The sequence below is a fragment of the Arvicola amphibius genome, chromosome 2 (genome assembly GCF_903992535.2).
Source record: "Arvicola amphibius chromosome 2, mArvAmp1.2, whole genome shotgun sequence".
In the NCBI taxonomy this organism is placed as follows: domain Eukaryota; kingdom Metazoa; phylum Chordata; class Mammalia; order Rodentia; family Cricetidae; genus Arvicola; species Arvicola amphibius.
The window spans coordinates 165643994-165665370 of record NC_052048.2 but is presented as its reverse complement, the minus strand read 5'-3'; the positions used below and the strand labels follow the sequence as shown (position 1 = coordinate 165665370).

Sequence of the window (21377 nt, the reverse complement as noted above, 5' to 3'; positions counted from 1 at the left end):
CCTCATCTTCCTCTTCCGTTCCTAGAAAAGTTAGCTTTTGCGATCACTAAGAAGATCAGGAAGTTCAAGCCAGGCCCAGTGCCACTCACTATTCCTGTTATCTAGATGTAGAACTCCAGCTGCCTCTCCAGCAGCATGTCATGTCAGCATGTCCTGCTTCCCGCCATGACAATAATGCGCTGAGCCTCTGGACTGTATAAGCAGCCCTATCTCGGGTTAGAGCCTAAGCAGCAAGAGGCTAGAACAGCAAACAGCGAGCACAGCTGTGTCCACGCCAGCAACGATGGGGAGGATACCCATGCGCCAGAGAGGAAGGACGCAGAGAATACTGGGCGGGCGCTAGAACCCAGACCCCTTGAGTACTGATTCTCAGTGAAGCTGCTCAGAGACCAGTGTGTCCCAGGTAGAGTAAAAGGAAAGGAGATGTTAACAGATACTGGTTACACACAGGCTGGTTGAGTATAGGGAAATATACTGAGGATAATCCCCATTCCTTCACTTGTAAAGGAAGGAAAAGGAAAAGGAAAGGAAGAAAATTGGAGTGATACTGGCGATATGGCTGGGATTTGAGTTCCAAAGTAAACGCATGATCACAAGACTACAGATAAACGAGGACTAGACAGATAGGAAAGCAATTTCCATGTAACACTGTGTGTGTGTGTGTGTGTGTGTGTGTGTGTGTGTGTGTGTGTGTCTGTCTGTCTCTCTCTCCACCTCGCTTTCTCTTTGTCTGTTTCTCTCTTATATCTTCATCTCTGTCTCTGTCTGTGTCTGTCTCTCTCCGCCTCTTTCTCCTTCTCTCTGTGTCTCTCTCTTGTCTCTCTCTCTCTGTGCTTCAGCTTCAGCCTGGGGTTCTTTCACAGGGACCACTGATAACAACATGATGACAGATGGCAGGATGATGGTGTCGGGCTCTAACCGCAGCATTGGTAAAGCTAAGGCAGGATTGCCACATGTCTAACCTGGGCTACACAGTGATTGCCAAGTCAGACAGACATAGGGAAACTTGTCAATAATAATAGAAAATTATTCTCTACTGAACGGAAAGGGAAACCAAGAACTTATATGGCTATGAAGAGCTAAATGAATATATTAAAGTCAGATGCAGAATTCCAGAGCTTCAAAGCACCTTTCCAAAAGTGCAAATCAAAACAACTTTGAGATATCATCTTACACCTGTCAGATCGTCTAAAATCAAAAACGCCAATGATAGCCTTTGCTGGAGAGGATGTGGAGTAAGGGGAACACTTATCCATTGCTGGTGGGAATGCAAACTTGTGCAACCACTTTGGAAAGCAGTGTGGCGATTTCTCAGGAAATTCGGGATCAACCTACACCAGGACCCAGCAATACCACTCCTGGGAATATACCCAAGAGATGCCCTATCATACTACAAAAGCATTTGTTCAACTATGTTCATAGCAGCATTATTTGTAATAGCCAGAACCTGGAAACAACCTAGATGCCCCTCAATGGAAGAATGGATAAAGAAAGTGTGGAATATATATGCATTAGAGTACTACTCAGTGGTAAAAAAAAAAAAAAAAAAACAATGACATCTTGAACTTTGCATGCAAATGGATGGAAATAGAGAACATTATCCTGAGTGAGGTAACCCAGACCCAAAAAGATGAATATGAACCTTCATCTGGCGATGGATGGAGATTGAGACAGAGACCCACACTGGAGCACTGGACTGAGCTCCCAAGATCCAAATGAGGAGCAGAAGGAGAACATGAGCAAGGAAGTCAGGGCCTCGAGGGGTGCACCCACCCACTGTGACGGTGGGGCCGATCTAATGGGAGCTCACCAAGGCCAGCTGGACTGGGTCTGATGGAGCATGTGATCAAACCAGACTCTCTGAACGTGGCTTACATGGAGGGCTGACTGAGAAGCCAAGGACAATGGCACTGGGTTTTGATCCTACTGCATGTACTGGCTTTGTGGGAGCCTAGTCTGTTTGGATGCTCACCTTCCTAGACCTGGATGGAGAGGGGAAGACCTTGGACTTCGACAGGGCAGGGAACCCTGATTGCTCTTTGGGCTAGAGAGGGAGGGGAAGGGAAATGGGAGGAGGGGAGGAGGTGAAAATTTGTAATAATAATAAAAAAGAAAAAAGTACTAATTAACTACAGAAGGAACTGCAGCAAAGAGTCCTGTTAGAAACAGACCAGTCATAGCTATGAGATCAAAATGAGAATCACCAGTACCAAACAAATGAAAATTAAGTGTTTTCTAGTAGGCTACAATGAGAAATGCACAGCCACTCCTGTGATAATCTAGCCAAGGAAACATAAAAACCTAAACCCAGTCACAAAGAACATGGACAAACTCAAACTAAAGAGACTTCTACAAAGTAACATCATGAAGTGTTCAAAAGTTTCAGTCATGAAATTCCAAAGGAGATGGAAGAACTTTCCAGACTGAAGGGGTCCAGAGAGACGAGGCACTTCAGTGCAAGGCATGATTTATATGATGGTTTTGCTCTAAATCTGACTCCAGGAGGCCCCGGTGAAACATGAATAAGATCTAAGACCTACATGGCAGTGCTGTGCCAATGTCTGATTGGTTAACCCAATTTCTCATTTTGATTGTTATCTGTAGTTATGAAAGAGAACATCTCTGCATGCGGAAAATAGCCGCTGATGCTTTTCACACTAATAGTGAACCACATCAGTAGTAGTGTATCCTCAAATGATTGAAGGGGAGCCAAATTGAAATTTCAAATTTTCTATAATTTGAAATTATCTTAAAATAAAAATTCTAACTAAAATGTGTGTGCGTGTGTGTGTGTGTGTGTGTGTGTGTGTGTGTGTGTGACTTATGAGAGGGTTGTCCATATCAACTCTTGGTTCTTTTTTGGGAACAGTGCCAAATAGAAGAGTTTAGCTTATATACATGAGGATGTACTCGGGGTAAAATGCTAAGGGCTGGCGTCCTGATGGTACACCATAATGACTCAAATAAAACCGGAGGAAAAGAAGGGGTCCTCGGGAACCACAGGGTGAGGGAGTGATTAGAAAGCAATGGGACTTGCTGGTTATGGGACATTTAGGACTTGGGGTATTTGAAACCAATGGGATTCAGAGAGCTCTAGGAACTGTAGATGAGTAACCTTCACAATAACTCACGTGAAGAATCTATAAGATGATGAAGCATGTGATGAAATGATAACATATAAGGTAGCACATTCCTCACGTGGAGTTTAGAATAAGAAGGGAAGACAGACTAAGAATGAGCTATACAGCTTCACTGGCACTAGAGGCAGAACCTAAGATACTAGGTTTGGATTCGGAATTCTGTTTGCTAGGCAACAGAAGATATTAAAGGATTTGAAAGCAATATCCTGGTTGCAGGAGAGATTAGGAGAGATTAGAGGCAGGAAGATCAGCTAGGAGATTAGTGTAATAAGATTATAAGGGTTGAAATAAAAGCAGAAGTAAGAACTAAAGAGAGATTCAGGGTGCACTATGAATTTGATAGGATTTTCTGGTGAACACAGGTAAAGGAGGAATGGATAGAGATGATTATGATTCTATTTGGGCAACCTTAAGAAAAGCTGAGCTCCAGCAGAAGAGAGTCAGGTAGAGCTAGAAATTTCAATCAACAAACTGAGCCTCTGTTATCAACTATGCCTTCTTCCTCATTATCATGACCACACCATTGAAAACTTATTTTATTTTATTACTGTATCCTGTTAGGACTTCATTAACATAAGCCTTTATCTCTACCAGCCATAGATATTTCCATAATACATATTTAAGCTTTTGATTTTCCACATTACCACTTCACAAAATTCTATCTCTTAGGAACCTTCTCTGGGGTGGTTTTGTTTCCCTTTTTTTTCCTTCTCTTCCTCCCCTCCTTCCCCCTCCATGCTGGGATTGTGGAGATGGAGCCCAGAGAGCCTCACTATGTGCGAGGTAAATATTCAGCACTGAGCTATGTTTCCAGCCCCTCTGCTTCCTTCTGATGTCTTCTACAGTACTGGAATCTAAGATGTCAGACATGGGGTGTCTCCTCATCAGTCCCCGTGGAAACTGGGGCCTAAAAGGAAAGGGGGTCTGAGAACATGAGGAAATCTCACACATGCATTTCAGAAAGCAACCTCTCACCGAGGAAACTCTATAGCAAATGAAGAAATTTAAGTTTCATCAAGAATAAATGAAAATCCAGTGTGAGTGAAGAAACAAAGAAAATAAGTACTTTAGTTCTGAGGAAATAAAGAAAGTGGCCTCTCCTTTATCTGGCAAGAAACAAGCCCCAGCCTTACCAGCCTTTGTCTCTGAAGATGTCTGCCAAAGGTCTATTCTGTCTTACCAATAGTTATAAGGCTGCCAGAAGGTGTCACACAATAACTCAGCAAAGCTGCTGGCACAAACCCAACCAACCAAACACACCAGAAACCCTTCCTCTATTTAAGTGGATAAAATGTGCTCGTACTGAATAAAGCAGCAAACACCAAGGACCAACAAATTTAAAAGAGAAAACTGCAGGACTGGCCAACCCACCTATTGAAGTGGTGACCACAAGAGCCAAATTCCTCTGCCATCCACAGCTTGAGGCTACGATGTCAGTCTGCTATGTCACAGACTAAAATCTCCTCTTTAGGACCCAAGCCTGCATGTCTTAACTTAGCAGTGAGAAGAAACGTGCAAAGGAATTGTGCTGTGTGCATGGGAATTCACCAAAACCACCCCAGGGAGAGCTTTAGAAATGGCATTGTAAACACAAACTATCAAACGGAAAGGACCCACCCAATTGGAGTACCAGGGCCCTTTGTGGGCTGTGTGGGTTTTCTGTATGTTGACCTTCCTCTTTGTATTTTCCTTCTGCCACTTCCAGTAAGATCATGTCCTGCTAACAGGAGAGGCAAGCAGCAAACATGGGGCCATCCTCACTTGGGTCTGCAAACTGAAATCCAGAGCCCAAAGTCTAGAACCTAGCCCAGCTCAAGTAAGTTACAGATTAACAAGGAAAGAGACAAATTTACTGACATACTTCACTGAGTTTAAATTTTACTTTATTTTCCATGGTGGAAGCAAGGGTGGGCAACACATATGTGTCATGCACATGTGCAGAGGTCAGTTCTTTTGGGTGTCAGCTATCTCCTACCACTAAGTTCCGGGAATCAGACCCCACGCTATGCTTGCTAGGCAAATGCCAGTACCTGCTGAGCCAGCTGGCTCATCGCAATCCTTACAACTCCTTTCATAAACGATCATTTTAAAGACCTTCAGACCTATAAAAAATTTAGTAAGGAAAAAACCTCAACCGGGTGGTGACACACACCTTTAATCCCAGCACTTGGGAGGCAGAGGCAGGCAGATCTCTGTGAGCTTGTGGCCAGCCTGGTCTACAGAGCGAATTCCAGGACAGGCTCCAAAGCTACACAGAGAAACCCTGTCTCAAAAAAACAAACAAACAAAAAATAAAACCCTCACTATTAACACACATAAACTTTTTAAAAAATATATACATGATACCATAACTCCAATATAAAAGAGAAATAAGTGAGACATAATTTGTAAACAGGGAAGGAGAAAAATGTGGTAGGCAAAATGCTTAGAGTACAGAATTGAGGGGGCAAAGTCACGTGAGTGCTCAACTCGTACTTGCAGGACTGAGAACGGCTTACACGCTGCAGCTAAGCAACCTCACATGCCTCAACTCAGTCCTCACCCTGCTTAAAATAATGGTAACTGTATTAAAGTGCAAATGCGTCGGGGTTTGGGTAAGGACTTAAGGAAATAAACAGACATGGGCATCCCCCACAGCATCACCATGGACTCCAGCTCTACGAATGCAGGTAGGGACAAGTGTGTGAAGCTGGTGACTCAGCTACTGTATTGCTATGGGATTTGTGAGCTTCTCAAATGGTAACCAACTGTCAGCACAGCTCTGAGCAAAGTCAAGTCTTCATCTAATTGCTGTGGAAGTTTATAACAGGAGAGGCAGGACGTACATGGTGGCACCTAAAGCCGGGCTTCTGGAAGTAGTTGGGTCTGGAGATGACAGCATCCACAGAAGAGTTTATTGTCCTTAGAAGCGGGACACAAGAAAGTTCACTTCCCTTCTCCCCTCCCGTTCTCCGCTTTCCACCACGTATGGATACAAGGAGATGGTCATCCGCAAACCTGGAAGCAGAACCTTACCAGACACCAGGTCTGCCAGCACCTTGATCTGGGACCTAGGGCCTCCAGGAAGGGAGGGATAAGTGTGTCTTAAGTCACCTTGTCTATGTCCACTTGTCATAGCTGCTGAGCTCACCAGGCACACGGCTTCTGTACCAAAGAGCTTGATGGTTAGGATTGATCCACACCTCATAGTGTCTCTAATTTCTTCCCAGTTTTAACTTAGGGCTGACCAGATAAGCCTTATTTGTACCACTCTGTATGTACACCTCTACTTGGCCCACATTAACGTTTCCAATGCAAGCAAACCTGGAGTTTCCCCTACTTTCTCCACTGTAAAACACGCCTGTTCTTGTGCCTGCCTTTGAATTTCTGCCAAGATGACGGTTGCTAATTCCCTTGTTAGCGAGTTCTGAATGAAAAGCAGCCTTCACTTGTCCTTTCCTGAGTGTTCTTCTCTTAGTTCCATGAAGGGAAACAAAACTCTTTATTCTTTAAATGTTGCCTACACAGAATGAGTCCTTTCTACAGAGAGCATCACGGGAGAACTAAAGGGGGTGGCTTTGCAGAGGAGATGGGCAGAATGCTAGTGCTGGGTGGAAAGGAAGCTGTAATGAAGGGCACTCTACCACTGTGTCTCCTCCCTAAACTCAGTAAGCCAAGAAAATTAAACAAACAAACCTCAGTGAAGGGAGAGCAAAACCTGTCTTGAGCAATACTCAAAAACGTCAAGACATTCAAAATCAAGGGCTGTAGGAAATTCTACAGCCTGTAGCCTTCAAGTTACCCGCCCACTGGGGCGTGGCCTCTTATACTATTTATGTCGATGTAAAGCACATGTCCAGCCTCTTTTCCAGCTGTGGGATTTGGTTTCTGTTCTCCGTTCCAGCAGAGGATTCTGATTTCTGAGTCTAGTCCTAAATAAATAACCATCTATAATTCTCAATTGTGAGCTGGTGTGGGATTTCTTTTAAGCGTCCTTCTTCATCTAGTGCGACAGTCTAAAGAAGCATGACCATTACGCTAAATGGCATGTAATATCTAGGAACAACAAAATAACATCATATCAAAACTAAGAAAATCTAAATAAAATATGAACTTTAGTTGATAATAATATCAATTTCTTCATTGAAACAAATATCCATAAGATTTTGCTATCTAACAAGCCATGTACAATGTTATTAACAGGGTAAACTGGGTATGGAGGATGCTGGGAACCTTTATACTATCTTCAGAATTCTTCTGTAAGTCTTAAAATGTTCTAAAATATGGTTTCATTCTAAAAAAAAAAAAAGAAGAAGAAGAAGAAAAGTAATATGAACAGTTGTCACAAAATGTTAGTATGCTTTTTAGAGGGGTTGTGGGCCACCCTGCAATTATAATTAAATCCTACACAGCCTCCTATCCTTTTCTGTACGAGTGAAATCCCTCAGAATCTAAACAATTTTATTGAGCAGAATGAGCTCAATAGATGGTGCCTATTCACCTTTATCTACTATTCTGTGAGCTGAACTTGGCTTCCTAGTGCCAATTTATTAAGCAGCATGGAAATTTCTAGAGGAAGGCTACCATGAACTTAAAGTTTTCTCTTATCTCTCTCTTTGGCATTTATCGTGGTTTGAATCAAAATGCTCCCCATAGACTTATTCATATATCTGAATGCTTAGTCATCAGGGAATGGCACTATTTGAGAAGGACTAGGAGGTGTGGCCTTTTAGAAGAAAGTGTCACTGAGGGTTGGCTTTAAGGTTTCAGAAGCCCACACTGGGCCCTCTTTCTCCCCGCCGCACTGCTTCCCCAGCACTGTAAGTACAGCCATGCACCCCACCATGATGATAACAGGCTAAACTTCTGAAACTGGAAGCAAGCCCCAATTAAATGCTTTCTTTTGTAAGAGCCGCCTTGGTCATGGTGTCTCTACACAGAAATAGAACAGTGACTCAGGCACCATTCTATATTTTTAACTTCTCCATGGGTTAGAGTTGATTTGGTGCCCACTTCTCTTTTCTTCTTCATTATGCCTCAGAGGAGCAAGGGCAGATACTATATCTTGATCACCACAAGTCCCCCACTCCCATACCAAGCACTGAACTCCAGGAGTACTGATGGAGGACTCTCATTGGTTAATAAAGAAGCTGCCTTGGCTTTTTGATAGGGTAGGATTTAGATAGGTGGAGTAGACAGAACAGAATGCTGGGAAGAAGGGAAGTGGGTCAGTCATCATGACTCTCCTCTCTGAGATGGATGCAGGCTAGAATCTTCCTGGTAAGCCACCACCTCATAGTGCTACACAAATTACTAAATATGAGTTAATCAAGATGTGAGAGTTAGCCAGTAAGAGGCTAGAGATAATGGGCCAGGAAATGTTTAAAAGAATACAGTTTCCATGTAATTATTTTGGGGGCATAAGCTAGCCAGGCAGCCGGGATCAGGGTGGCAGGAACGCAGCCTGCAGCTCTCACTACAGAGTACGACTTAATGAGTTTATTAATTGACAGCAAGAGGCTCGGGTTGTTAAATACAAATGTCTGTCTCCTATTCAACAAGTCAATAAAATTAGATCTGGAAAGAGATGAACGAAACGGGTCTGAAACTCTCCATCAGGTAGTTCACTGGAAGTTTGTGAAGGTGAGCAATGGGGTACAAGGAATTACACAGTAAAATTTGGAAACATCAAGCTCGTTCTTCTTTATTAGGAGTAGAACTCCTAATGCTGTTTTCTTATGTTTCTCCTCAAAACTGAAGAAAGAGAGAGCATACAGAAGCCTATGGAAAGGGTGAAAGGTACACAAACTGGAGCCCGACACTAGAAACCACAGAACACGCTCAAGATGAAGTAAACTATTGGGCACTTGGAATGATCTGGCACTAATTTATGCTTCACTCATTTTTTCCTCATTTAATCCTTATCACAACCACCTCTTTTTTATTTGTTTTGTTTTTTGAGACAGGGTTTCTCTGTGTACCCTTCGCTGTCGTGGAACATATTCTGTTGGCCAGGCTATCCTCCAACTCAGAGATTCACCTGTCTCTGCCTCCCAAATCCTATGACTGAAGGCTTTATCCCAATCTTATGAGATGCTTACTACTATTATGGTCATTCCTATGGTAACTAGTATTAAGATCTTAGAACTGGTAAAATACTTGAGCCCAAATTGATTTTGTGTTAACATGTAGCTAAGACACCATCAGCTTTATCACAGATCAGCAGTTTAAAAGTGGAAACATGGATACTACAATTAGAAAGACCTAATGGGACTTGGCCAGCTAGAAAGGCATACCTGCCCACAGGACAGAGAATGCCAGACTAATGCTAGTCCTTAACAACAGATCCATTGAGTCAGGAAGATGGGACGGCAGTCCTAAGAAGTACCATGAGCCAGAAGCTGCCCTAGCACAGCTGCTGACTTAGAAAAGGGAACATTTAGAGGCTATCACTGAGGGCAGGCAAGTGCTGCGATGTCCTGTCCCTCTAAAGTGGGTTCAGAATTGTCATTGCTAATTCTTACCTATATGAACCTAGCCTTACTCTACTAAGCAAGGAAAAACGGATAAGCTGAAGTTTGTTTGAGTTGCTTTGTAATTAATGCCAAATAAGATAATAATAATAATAATAATAATACCCAGATAGCACAGTATTTCCTCTCCTATTTTGATCTCATTTCTCCTAAGTATTTATTATTTCTAAAAATAATCATTTCTAAAGATAAAAAATTTCTAATTGTAAAACTTTCTAAAAGAACACATTTTCTACCTCTAAAGCCAGCATATGAAACATTTTTTTTATTGATGGGAATTCTACTGCCCTGTTTTGCAAACTTTAGTACCTCCCGCCTCAAGCAATTCCAGGCTGGCAATGCTATCTTGCAATATGCGCTGGTTCGTTGTTCTCCGTGGTCTCTAAGAATGAAAGCTATGTGCTAAGACGAGGAGGGAGGAGGGAGCAGCTTTCACTGGAGTACAAGGTGATAAGAATATCATCTCACTGACAGCTGGGCTTTCCACGCAGTGGGTATCTGAACTAGGTGCAAGCTGCTCAAATCTTCAATAAATACTAATTTGAAAGGACTGACACTATATGGCTGCATTTACTAACCATGCCTAGCTAACCAGTGCTAAAATGGTTTTATAAAGACAGGTATCAAAAACACCCATACATAATTACTATGTTTTAAATAAAATAAAATATATATTATAGGTATAATAAGTGGCAGAAACAAAGAAATATAATTCACTAAAGAGATGATAGCTATATATTTTATGTTATTTTTTAGGTATAAACAGAAAAAAACTATAAAAATGCTTTATTGCTTAGTTCATTTTAAAAATCATTTTGTTTTATTAATAACTCAGAGACTTTCATACCTGAGTACTGAATTTACATCACTTTCACCTCTTTCCCTCTCTAACTCTTCTTATGCTCCCTATTTCTTCTAAAATGGCTGACCTTCTATTTAATTACACACAAACACAACCTACTGGACTCATCGACCTGTTTGGACTCACAGTGTTGCTTGTATGTACATGGTACAAGTGTTTATGACTGATGACTTGGAACTGGAAAATCTACCAAGGAAACTGTCCTTCGAAAAAACTAATTCTGCCTCCCTTCAACAGCCATTGATTGCCTGTTGCTCTTCAGCTAAGGATAAGGCATTGTAAAATGTCCTCCATCACTGTTACTACGTCATTGGTGCTATCATTGTAAAATGTCCTCCATCACTGTAACTAAGTCGTTGGTGCTATCATTGTAAAGTGTTCTCCGTCACTGTAACTACGTCATTGGTGCTATCATTGTAAAATGTCCTCCATCACTGTAACTACGTCGTTGGTGCTATCATTGTAAAGTGTCCTCCATCACTGTTACTACGTCATTCGTGCTATCATTATGCAGTTTTTCTATGCAACCATATTGTTAAGATTTCACAGTTGTAGCATTACTGTAATGTTTAGAAGATACTATCTTGAAGCAGGCATCCATCCTGATCCTATGGTTCATATAACCCCTCTGTCCCCTCTTCTATAGCATTCCCTGAGCCTCAGGTTTAGGGGTTATGTTATAGATATATCAGCTGGGCACTCCACAGTCTTGTTCCCTACTTTTTGACCAGCTGTTTATTTTTGTGATGGCTGTCATCTACTGAAAAACAAAAACAAACAAACAAAAACAAAAACAGGGGCTGGAGAGGTGGTTCAGTGGTTTAGAGCACTGGCTGCTCTTCTAAAGGACCCAGGTTCAATTCCCAGCACCTATATGGCAGCTGACAATTGCCTGTTACTCCTATTACAGGGGATCTGACACACTCACACAGATAAACATATGAGCAAAACACCAATGTACATACAATATAAATCAATAAATTATTAAGACAAACAAAAAACTTCTTTGGTGAGGGGTGAGAGCTACACTTACATGTGGACACAAGGATAAATATTTAAGATATATGGATTTAGGAAAACAGAGTAGAAAGCTCTCCTTTGAGGTCTATGATCTCTCCAGTCATGGGTAGTTGGCTAGGTTTACAGCACTAGATATGAATTCCCATCTACTTTGCAGGTCTTTAGTTTAATAATGACCACTGGGTACCCCCAAGACACCACTGGAAACTTCTTGCCAGGTTGGTCACCGCTGCAGCTGGCAGGACTATTGTTTCTTCCTTGGCAGCTTGTATGTGAGAGAGAATCCTCGAGGAAGAGGCTTCCAGGTCAGCTCAATCTAGGTTCCTCTGAGTCATGCCATCAAGTGTGAGATATCTTCAGCAACAGGTCTTATCTTCAAGTTCTAGGAAGCAACTAAGGGCAAGGGTGATAACCTGTACTGTTTTGAGAGACTCTTGGACCAACAACTAAAAGGACAGTTTCTCTTGCCAGGCACTGGTAATTGTTTTTTACATAATCTTTGGATCCTAGGGGGGCACTGTTACCCCATATTGTATAACTCCATTTAAGCTGTATTATATGTGTGTGCACAAGCATATTTTTTAATTAAGTTTACAAAACAATGTTTCCATATATCATTTTAAAGTACCCTTTTTATTTGTCTCTCCTTACTCCCTCTTCCAGGGTACTGCCTACCCTCCCCCACTCGTTAGGCCATTCCTCTTCCCCATGTTTGTCCTTTCCCCTTCACAGAACCTATGTCCTGCATCCCCCTCCCTAGAGCCCCTATCATCCCCATGGTCCCTTCTCATTTCCTGGCTTCTGCAGTTACTCCCAGTTATATAATAACATATAAAGATTCACAGCAAAGATCTGCATGCAAGGGAGAACTGTGGCATTCTCTTTCTTGGACTAGAATATCTCAAGCAGTATGATATTTTCTAGTTCCATCCATTTACCCACAAATTTCATGATTTCATTTCTGTTTGCAGCTGAATAGAATTCTGTTGTGTGTATGGACCAAATCTTCATTCTCCATTCTATGCTGGTTCTACTTCCTGGCTATTGTGAAGAGAACAGCAATGAACATGACCAAGCAACTAGCTCTCTGAGAAGATATACTTTATTCTCTTATGCCAAAGAGAAACTTAATAGAAATTTGAAATGTTTAACCAAGGTAAAAAACTGTAAGCGTTTTACCAGAGTCCATTGCTAATGAAACTATCCTTCAGAATGACACTGCAACTACTTCAAAACGGAGCCACCCCTCAAAAAAGAAACAGCTCTGACTCTAGAGAACGCATAACCCAGACCCAAATCGCGTGTATATAAATGTTACTTCTTTACTAAGAAAATGCTATCACTCAGGGCATTTTTTTTCCTGTTTGAGCTGTCTTAAATTGTTCAGCTTTTTAAAATTAAAACAAAGAAGTCTTGCTCACTGTGCTGGCTAGTTTTATTTCAACTTGACATAGCTTCAGGTCTTTTAGGAGAAGGAACTTCAGTTGAGAAAACACTCCCATGAGACTGGCCTGTGAGCAAGCCTATGGTGAGTTTTCTTGATTGGTGGCTGATATGGGAGGACCCAGCCCACTGCAGGAGTGCCAATTTGAGTGGGTGGTACCAGGTACTAAAAGAGAGCAGCTGTGGCAGGACATGAGGGGCAAACCAGTAGGCAGCACCCCTTTGTGGTCTCTGTCAGTCCCTGCTTCCAGGTTCCTGCCTTGCATTCTTACCCCAGCTCAAAATAAACCCTTTTTGTTTTTAGCCATGGTGTTTTATCCCTGCAGTAGAAACAATGGCAAAGACACTCACTGACAATTTCCTTTGAAGTTCCTTAACTCACCACAAGTTTACTCTTCACTTGTGAAAAGCTAACACTCAAAAGCCGGTACTGGGTTTGGAGACAGACTTGGGGTCACAGTCAGGGCTCTTCCCAGAGCACTGACATCATGGGTTTCCCTTCAGTGTCCTCACCCTTAAGGGAAGTAAGTGTCTCTCGGACAGCTGTCGCCTTAAGTAGCTAAGGTTATAGTGACTGCCTTAACCTGTGATTCCTCCGGCCATAGCCACAGCTGATGAAATACTGAAAGAGCACACTGGATCTGTCAGTTTCTTATTTCAACCCCTAAGGCGGTGCAGGAACACTAAGAGGGACAGAGAAGCTCTAGCTAAATGATGGGTAGGAGTAAGGCATAAGGAACTGCCCTGCTCCATAGGAGCATCAAAACGTTTCATTCTTTTCTCTCCTGGAAAACTCAAAATCCTTTATAGATATCTTCACAATGACAATAAGAATATTGGGGGAACAGTATCTCATGTTCACAAAAGCCAGGTATTTAATAATGTGGATCCGAATAATCAATAACCCATTAATCTAATTTTCCAAAGTTAGAAAAAATATGCAGGGTCTGAGGCGGGATGTCCTTCTGTATATATGTTGCTTTTATTAGTTAATGAATAAAGCTGTTTTGGCCAATGGCTTAACAAAGTAAAGCCAGGCAAGAAATCCAAACAGAAATAAAGAGAAAGAGTAAGCAGAGTCAAAGAGTCTCCATGTAGCTACCGAAGGAGAAGGACACTAGAACCTTACCAGTAGGCCACAGCATCATGGTGATACACAGATTAATATAAATGGGTTAATTTAATATATAAGAGCTAGCTAGAAATATGCCTGAGCCATTGGCTGGTGTAGCAATTAAAATACTTTAGTGTGATTACTTGGATCAGGATGGCCAGGAAACAAGAGAACAGACTCCGGTTACACAAGGTAAATGTTACCATTGTATATTTCACCTATTTTATATAGTGTGTAGGCCAAGCTTCTGGAAAATCCAGATATTATAATATACTGGATATAAATAGTATTTTATAGTCTAAACACATTCTCAGACTGAAGTAGTGGCACACACCTAGAACCCAAGCACTCAGGAGGCAGAGACAAGAGGAACAAGAGATTAAGGGACACTGGGCTGCATTCATTCACAAAAATGAAACCCCAAGGAAGGTGCTTTCTCATTCATTTTGTCATCTCGTGTGAAATACACGCTAGTCAAAGGACCAATTCTATCATCACACTGAAAGGCAATTATCACAGTCCCACAGATATTTCTAAACTGCCTGAGGAGATACCTACTATAGGTTATCTTAGATGTACACACACCCTTTAGCTTGTGTTTTTGTCCAGCTGCACACTGTGACTCCCACTCCAATCCCCTCGGGCCTGTTTACAGCACACCACCCAGGTTCCCTCCTGCCACTTAGTGGCTGCTGTTGAGTTTCTCCAGTGGCTTCTTGCCTGGTACCATGTGTCCTCTACACACAGGAATGCTTTTCCTCCATATCTCTGAACTTTTGACCAGTCACCTCCAGGAGAATTCTCTATAATAATAATAAGTCCTGTGTTGCATACTGAGTATTGGCAATAATAGCCTTGTGAGCTAGAACATGGGTTGTGAGAAAAAACAAGGATTAAAAAGTTAGGATCCTTGCACTCAAGCTCTTCCAAGTACACTAAGGATATGTTGTCTTCCAAAAGAACTACAAAAAAAATCTATTCTAAGGAAAAGCACTGAAAGCCATTGCTTCTAGTTTCCTGTATGATGTAGTCAATACCACCAAAGTGACCAAGTGCAAGACTCTACAAAAGCAGAATGGACATAAATCCAAAAAGTTTACGTGTAAATTTGAAGATGATCGAGGTGGTCAGAGTTGTTTTATCCTGGAACTACCAAAAAGATAAACACATTGAAACAGGTCCACTTCATCATACTTGCTGACAGTTCTAAATTCTGGGTTCTCTGGGATATTCAAACAGAAACCACTGGAAGTAGGGAAATGGCATGAAGACAGTCATAAAGAGCATTCAGAAGATCCCAATGAAATGACGGGTGGCCAAGGTACCGACGGCTGTCATACACCTCATCTTGGGTCTGTTGAGTTAGATGAACAGAGAAGTTCTGCCCTCAGTGTGTTTTTGCAACAAGAGAGGGGTGATGTCCTTTAACAAGGACCAGACCTGAGAGCAGCACAAGTCAGGAAGGTCTTCCATATTATTCCATATTATTATGAAATAAAAGACCTTAAATGAGATGCAGGTCATACACTAGTGTCCAGCAGTGCTGCTGCTACTGTGGGGACTTGGACATGGGAACTCAAAGATGCTACAGAGCTGCAAATGGAAGCAGTGGTTTCATGAGGCTGTGTGCAATGCCTTCGAATGCTAGTGCTGGGAGATAGGTTTTATAACTTATTTGCTCTGTATGCAGTTCTCAAATGTCCGCTTCACAGTGGCTATATACAGTACATATATACCGTTCCAACCTAAACATGAGTTACAGGAAATACTTCAGGTCTAACTTGAACTTAGGGAATATATTAATGAAAACTGACATATACTGCAGTTTGGAGAGCTGGCACACATACCCAAATCTTAAAACCATCATCATGTTCTAAAGTACTGAATGGTTATGTGACCATGCTTGTGTCTGGGAAGGAAAGGCTGAAAAGGGAGCATTTAGGGTGCTGCAAATTGATGTTCCTCCTATGCCACCAAATGTCGCTTTCAAAGTAGAGAAAAAAACTGAAGAAAAATACCACGAATTTAAAATTAAAAACATAACTGCATCTAAATCTGTATCCAATTACAGGAAAGTAAGCCACAGGATGGCAAGGGCAAAAGTCTTCATTCTGAGCCACCCATGGACAACTCATCAGATCCTGAGATTCCTGTGCTGTAGGAAGAACTGAAAGATCTACACATTCATCTGATACTGAGGATGTGGCTTTCCTAGGTGTTTCCAGTACAAAAGACACTATCTCACCCAGCATTTTTGAGCATCTCCCATCATCTGACGCTAGAAAAAGAAAGTGCACAGGAAACCTTGTCCCACAACAGTGCCACATCTGTAGAGACGAAGAGGTCCCATCTGAGAACGGCACTGCAGACCAGAACCAGAGCTCAGAAGTTGCAAAAGAAGATGAAGGCAAACAAGATTATCAGTTCAGAACTCAGTTCAGACACCCTGAATAACCGGGTGGAACAGCTAGACAACTCAGTCTCCGCAAAACTCACTTCTGCTTCTTTTAGTGCTAAAGACAGAAGAGTACTAAGCCAAAAATCCAGAGTTTGACTCATCAGGTGACCCTTTATGGGACAGGGTAGAACCTCACGAATGGGGAGAAAGTATCGGATCCTGAGTGCCATACTGAACAATTCAATACTAAAGGGACGGGGGGGGCGGGGGGGGGGGGGATGATCTTTCTTTAAAAAAAAAAATCCCAAGAGGAGATGATACTAGCATTGGTGTGCATGCACTTGTCAATGTCATAGACATTGGTGTAAAAGAATATCTTTCAAAAATAAAAACAGAAGAAACCTTCATCCTCAGCCATTAACTAAGCTGTTTCTCCATTAAAATGCACCTTTAAATGTGTTCACTTGCATTATTAGGATGACATTCATTTTATTTATTTTAAAGACTCTTTATTCTACACATACAAAGAAAATGCCAGCTGCGTTAAGGGATATAAACACATTTCTACAAACCAATCATGGAAGTGCAACAGTAATAAAAGCAGGCGATGTCTGACTCATATAAGAACTCAATAAAGGCTAATGGCTCGTCTCTTCCCAGCTCCAGCCAGCAGTTTGCTCCCAGAGCTGTTGTTTGGCTCTGACTGCTATGTCAGAGTTCCTGTTCACAGGAAACATAGTGCATCTGAAGGCACTGGAGCAAAACGGCGTGTTAGACGACACATAAAACAAGCACAGATATTTGGAGGAAAATACTGACATGAGATGTTTGTGTCCAAATAATAACTGACAGGAAAAACACAGCTTCAATTTCACAGGCACCTACGTGTCCAAATGAATGACCAGACTGAAGAGTAGATTAATTATTAACTGAACACAGGCAGGTCGGAGTGAATGAAATGAACTGGTACAAGCGTATGCAGTGTGCAGTGGCTAATAACCAGCACTGTGCTCAAACTGCCATCCCACTTACACTGCTACGCAAACCTATGAGAGGTCATTGCCCCCTCCTAGAGAAAGGACTCTTATGTAGTAATTAATCCAGTTACCCTACCACTTCTGAAACCATAATTTCAACTTAAATCTTCTTGTTCTAAATACAACGCCACTTCATTTCATCACAGTTGATATTTATTTCACCTAATACACATATGATATTCTGTGTAGAAAGGACCAATAGAGTAAAATTATCTAGAATGCAAATTTCCATAATGCCAAAACTATTTTTCCCCAGGCCACTCGTGTTTTAGAAATGGTTCCTGACGTTAGAGATGGGGGCAGACAAATACAAAGCTGTCAGCAACATATTTCTAACCCCCCACACTGTGATTCTGAGTGGTGGGCGGTTAAACTTCACTCTGCCTGCAACACTGCCCTGAGGCGTCCCAAGCACCGCCTCCTCCATCCTGCACCCTCCACCAGACAAGACAGCCAGCCCAGCTCAGCAGGCCCTAAACTGCATCCTGGCGGTAGAAGGGGCTTTACTCTGCAAACCCCTGTAATTGACATGTCAGGCTATGCTGCATAATCAGCTCTTAAATTATCAATTGTTGATGCTTAATTCTTTACATTAAACTTACAGAGAAGACTAGCCTAGCCTTCCTTACGTTCTACCCCTAAATAATGGATTTAAATAAATGAATATTTTGGAACACTGTTAACAAGACAAGACAAACAAGGTCCCTGCTGTAACAGGTTTGCTCTGAGAGTTAGAGGGGAAGTAACAGACAAACTTGTCGTTGAAGGATGGATGGGATTCACAGCTACAGGAACGATTTTAAACAGCAAAGGCGAAAGACATTTATAAACTGTAATTAGGTCCTCCAGAAAACCAAACTGGGGCATCAATTAATATCATAGCACTGTCTCCAACTTAGGAAAAAAACTGAGTAATAACTAATATGATTCAAAAACTGAGTTTTATATCTGCACTCATTATCACAATATAAAAGTATTTTATAATATAAACAACTTTAAGCTTAGGTCAGACTATTGAATTACATCTTTGTTTTCCAAACAAAATGAAAAGAGATTTCAAAGATCTTTTAATTTTACATTTTGGTAAGCTAAATTTGAAAATCTCTTTACCTGATTAGTGCAAAAGATAGCAAAAGTGAAATTATCCTGAAAGCAGATTGTGCATGGTGTATCCAAAACCTTACAGCTTAGGGTAGATGAGAAAGTGCTATTAAGAGCACAATATGGCCCTCACTCGCCGACGGCCTGCTTCGCCTCGTGCGCTCCCGCCGCCGCCCCGCAGAAATGCTTCGACTACCCACAGTCCTTCGCCAGATGAGACCAGTGTCCCAGGCACTGGCTCCTCATCTCACTCCGGCCTATGCCAAAGATGTAAAATTTGGTGCGGATGCTCGAGCCTTAATGCTTCAAGGTGTAGACCTTTTAGCCGACGCTGTAGCTGTTACCATGGGGCCAAAGGGGAGGACGGTGATCATCAAGCAGAGCTGGGGAAGTCCCAAAGTCACGAAAGATGGGGTCACTGTGGCAAAGTCGATTGATTTAAAGGACAAATACAAAAATATCGGAGCTAAACTTGTTCAAGACGTTGCCAACAACACAAATGAAGAGGCTGGGGATGGCACTACCACGGCTACCGTTCTGGCACGTTCTATTGCCAAGGAAGGCTTTGAGAAGATCAGCAAAGGGGCCAACCCAGTAGAAATCCGGAGAGGTGTGATGCTGGCTGTTGATGCTGTGATTGCTGAGCTGAAGAAACAATCTAAGCCTGTGACGACCCCCGAAGAAATTGCTCAGGTTGCTACAATTTCTGCAAATGGAGACAAAGACATTGATTGGAAACATCATTTCTGATGCAATGAAGAAGGTGGGACGGAAGGGTGTCATCACCGTGAAGGATGGGAAAACCCTGAATGATGAGTTAGAAATTATTGAAGGCATGAAGTTTGACAGAGGATATATTTCCCCATATTTTATTAATACATCAAAAGGTCAGAAATGTGAATTCCAAGATGCCTATGTTCTGTTGAGTAAAAAGAAGATTTCTAGTGTGCAGTCCATTGTACCCGCTCTGGAAATTGCCAATGCTCATCGGAAGCCCTTGGTCATCATTGCTGAGGACGTTGATGGAGAAGCTCTAAGCACACTCGTCTTGAACAGGCTGAAAGTGGGTCTTCAGGTGGTGGCAATCAAGGCGCCAGGGTTTGGGGACAACAGGAAGAACCAGCTTAAAGATATGGCTATTGCTACTGGTGGTGCGGTATTTGGAGAAGAGGGGTTGAATCTAAACCTTGAAGATGTTCAAGCTCATGACTTAGGAAAAGTTGGAGAGGTCATTGTCACTAAAGATGATGCCATGCTTTTGAAAGAAAAAGGTGACAAGGCTCAAATTGAGAAACGCATCCAGGAGATCACTGAGCAGCTGGACATCACCACTAGTGAATACGAAAAGGAGAAGCTGAACGAGCGGCTCGCAAAACTCTCAGATGGAGTAGCTGTATTGAAGGTTGGAGGAACAAGCGATGTTGAGGTGAATGAGAAGAAAGACAGAGTTACAGACGCTCTCAATGCCAGACGAGCAGCTGTGGAAGAGGGCATCATGCTAGGCGGGGGCTGCGCTCTGCTTCGCTGCATCCCGGCCTTGGATTCCCTAAAGCCTTCTAATGAGGATCAGAAAATAGGTATAGACATTATTAAAAGAGCACTCAAAATTCCCGCGATGACCATTGCTAAGAATGCAGGTGTTGAAGGGTCTTTGATAGTTGAGAAGATTCTGCAGAGTTCCTCGGAAGTTGGGTATGATGCTATGCTCGGGGAATTTGTGAACATGGTGGAAAAGGGAATCATTGATCCGACAAAGGTCGTAAGAACTGCTTTACTGGATGCTGCTGGGGTGGCCTCCTTGCTAACAACAGCAGAAGCTGTAGTGACCGAAATTCCTAAAGAAGAGAAGGACCCTGGAGTGGGCGCGATGGGGGGAATTGGAGGGGGGATGGGAGGTGGCATGTTCTGATTCCTAGAATAGTGCTTTGCCCTTACCAATGAACTGTGACAGGAAGCTCAAGGCAGGTTCCTCACCGTACCTTCAGAGAAGCCCCTGAAGAGAATGAAGAGAAGGCTGACTGATCACTATAACCATCAGTTACTGTTCCCATTGACAATACATAATGGTTCACTGCTGTCATTGTCCATGCCTACAGATAATTTATTTTGTATTTTTGAATAAAGACATTTGTACATTCCTGATACTGGGTGCAAGAGCCATATACCAGTGTCCTGCTTTCAACTTGAGTCACTGAGGCAGGCCTGCTGGTCCGTCCACTACGGTCAGGACTGTGGCACTTGTGCCACCAGACGAGAGGTCAGAGGCAGCCTTTCTGTGGAGCGAGATAACTGTACAAAGTAGAGAAGTATCCAATTATGTGACAACCTTTGTGTAATAAAATTTTGTTTAAAGTTAAAAAAAAGAGCACAATATGAAGTAAGTTACTTTTCTTTTTCTTTTTTTCTTTCTTCTTTTTTTTTGACAAATCTATTGTTTCTGCCAATTAGTACCTATGTGATTGCTCTAATCTGAAATAAATTTTCTTCTTTCCTGAAAAATTAACTTGAAAAGCAACATGTAATATATCTTGTGATAGTTTTAATAATCTTGTTCGTCCCATTTTCAGTACACTATTAAATTATTTAAATACTCTCCAACTAATGTCAGAATTGAGACCTAAGCTAATCAGTATGATCCCTATGTTTATCTTCTTACCTGTCATTTTAAAATTCATTTTCCAGTACAAGATTTTGTTGCCCTTTATGACATGTTCTCTGCAAGGTCTGTATTCATCATCAAAATCCCATGG

At 42.0% G+C, this 21377-nt stretch overlaps 2 protein-coding genes across 3 annotated transcripts in view; one reads left to right on the top strand and one right to left on the bottom strand.

The window, feature by feature from the left end:
• The window catches only part of St7 (suppression of tumorigenicity 7), a 232166-nt gene that overhangs the window by 199427 nt on the left and 11362 nt on the right, over positions 1-21377 (bottom strand). The window lies entirely within an intron of this gene.
• Positions 18769-20990, top strand: LOC119806876 (60 kDa heat shock protein, mitochondrial-like). The gene is given in 2 exon segments (XM_038318941.2): positions 18769-19356; positions 19358-20990. Coding segments are annotated over 2 exon segments (1725 nt in total). The 5' UTR covers positions 18769-18810; the 3' UTR covers positions 20537-20990.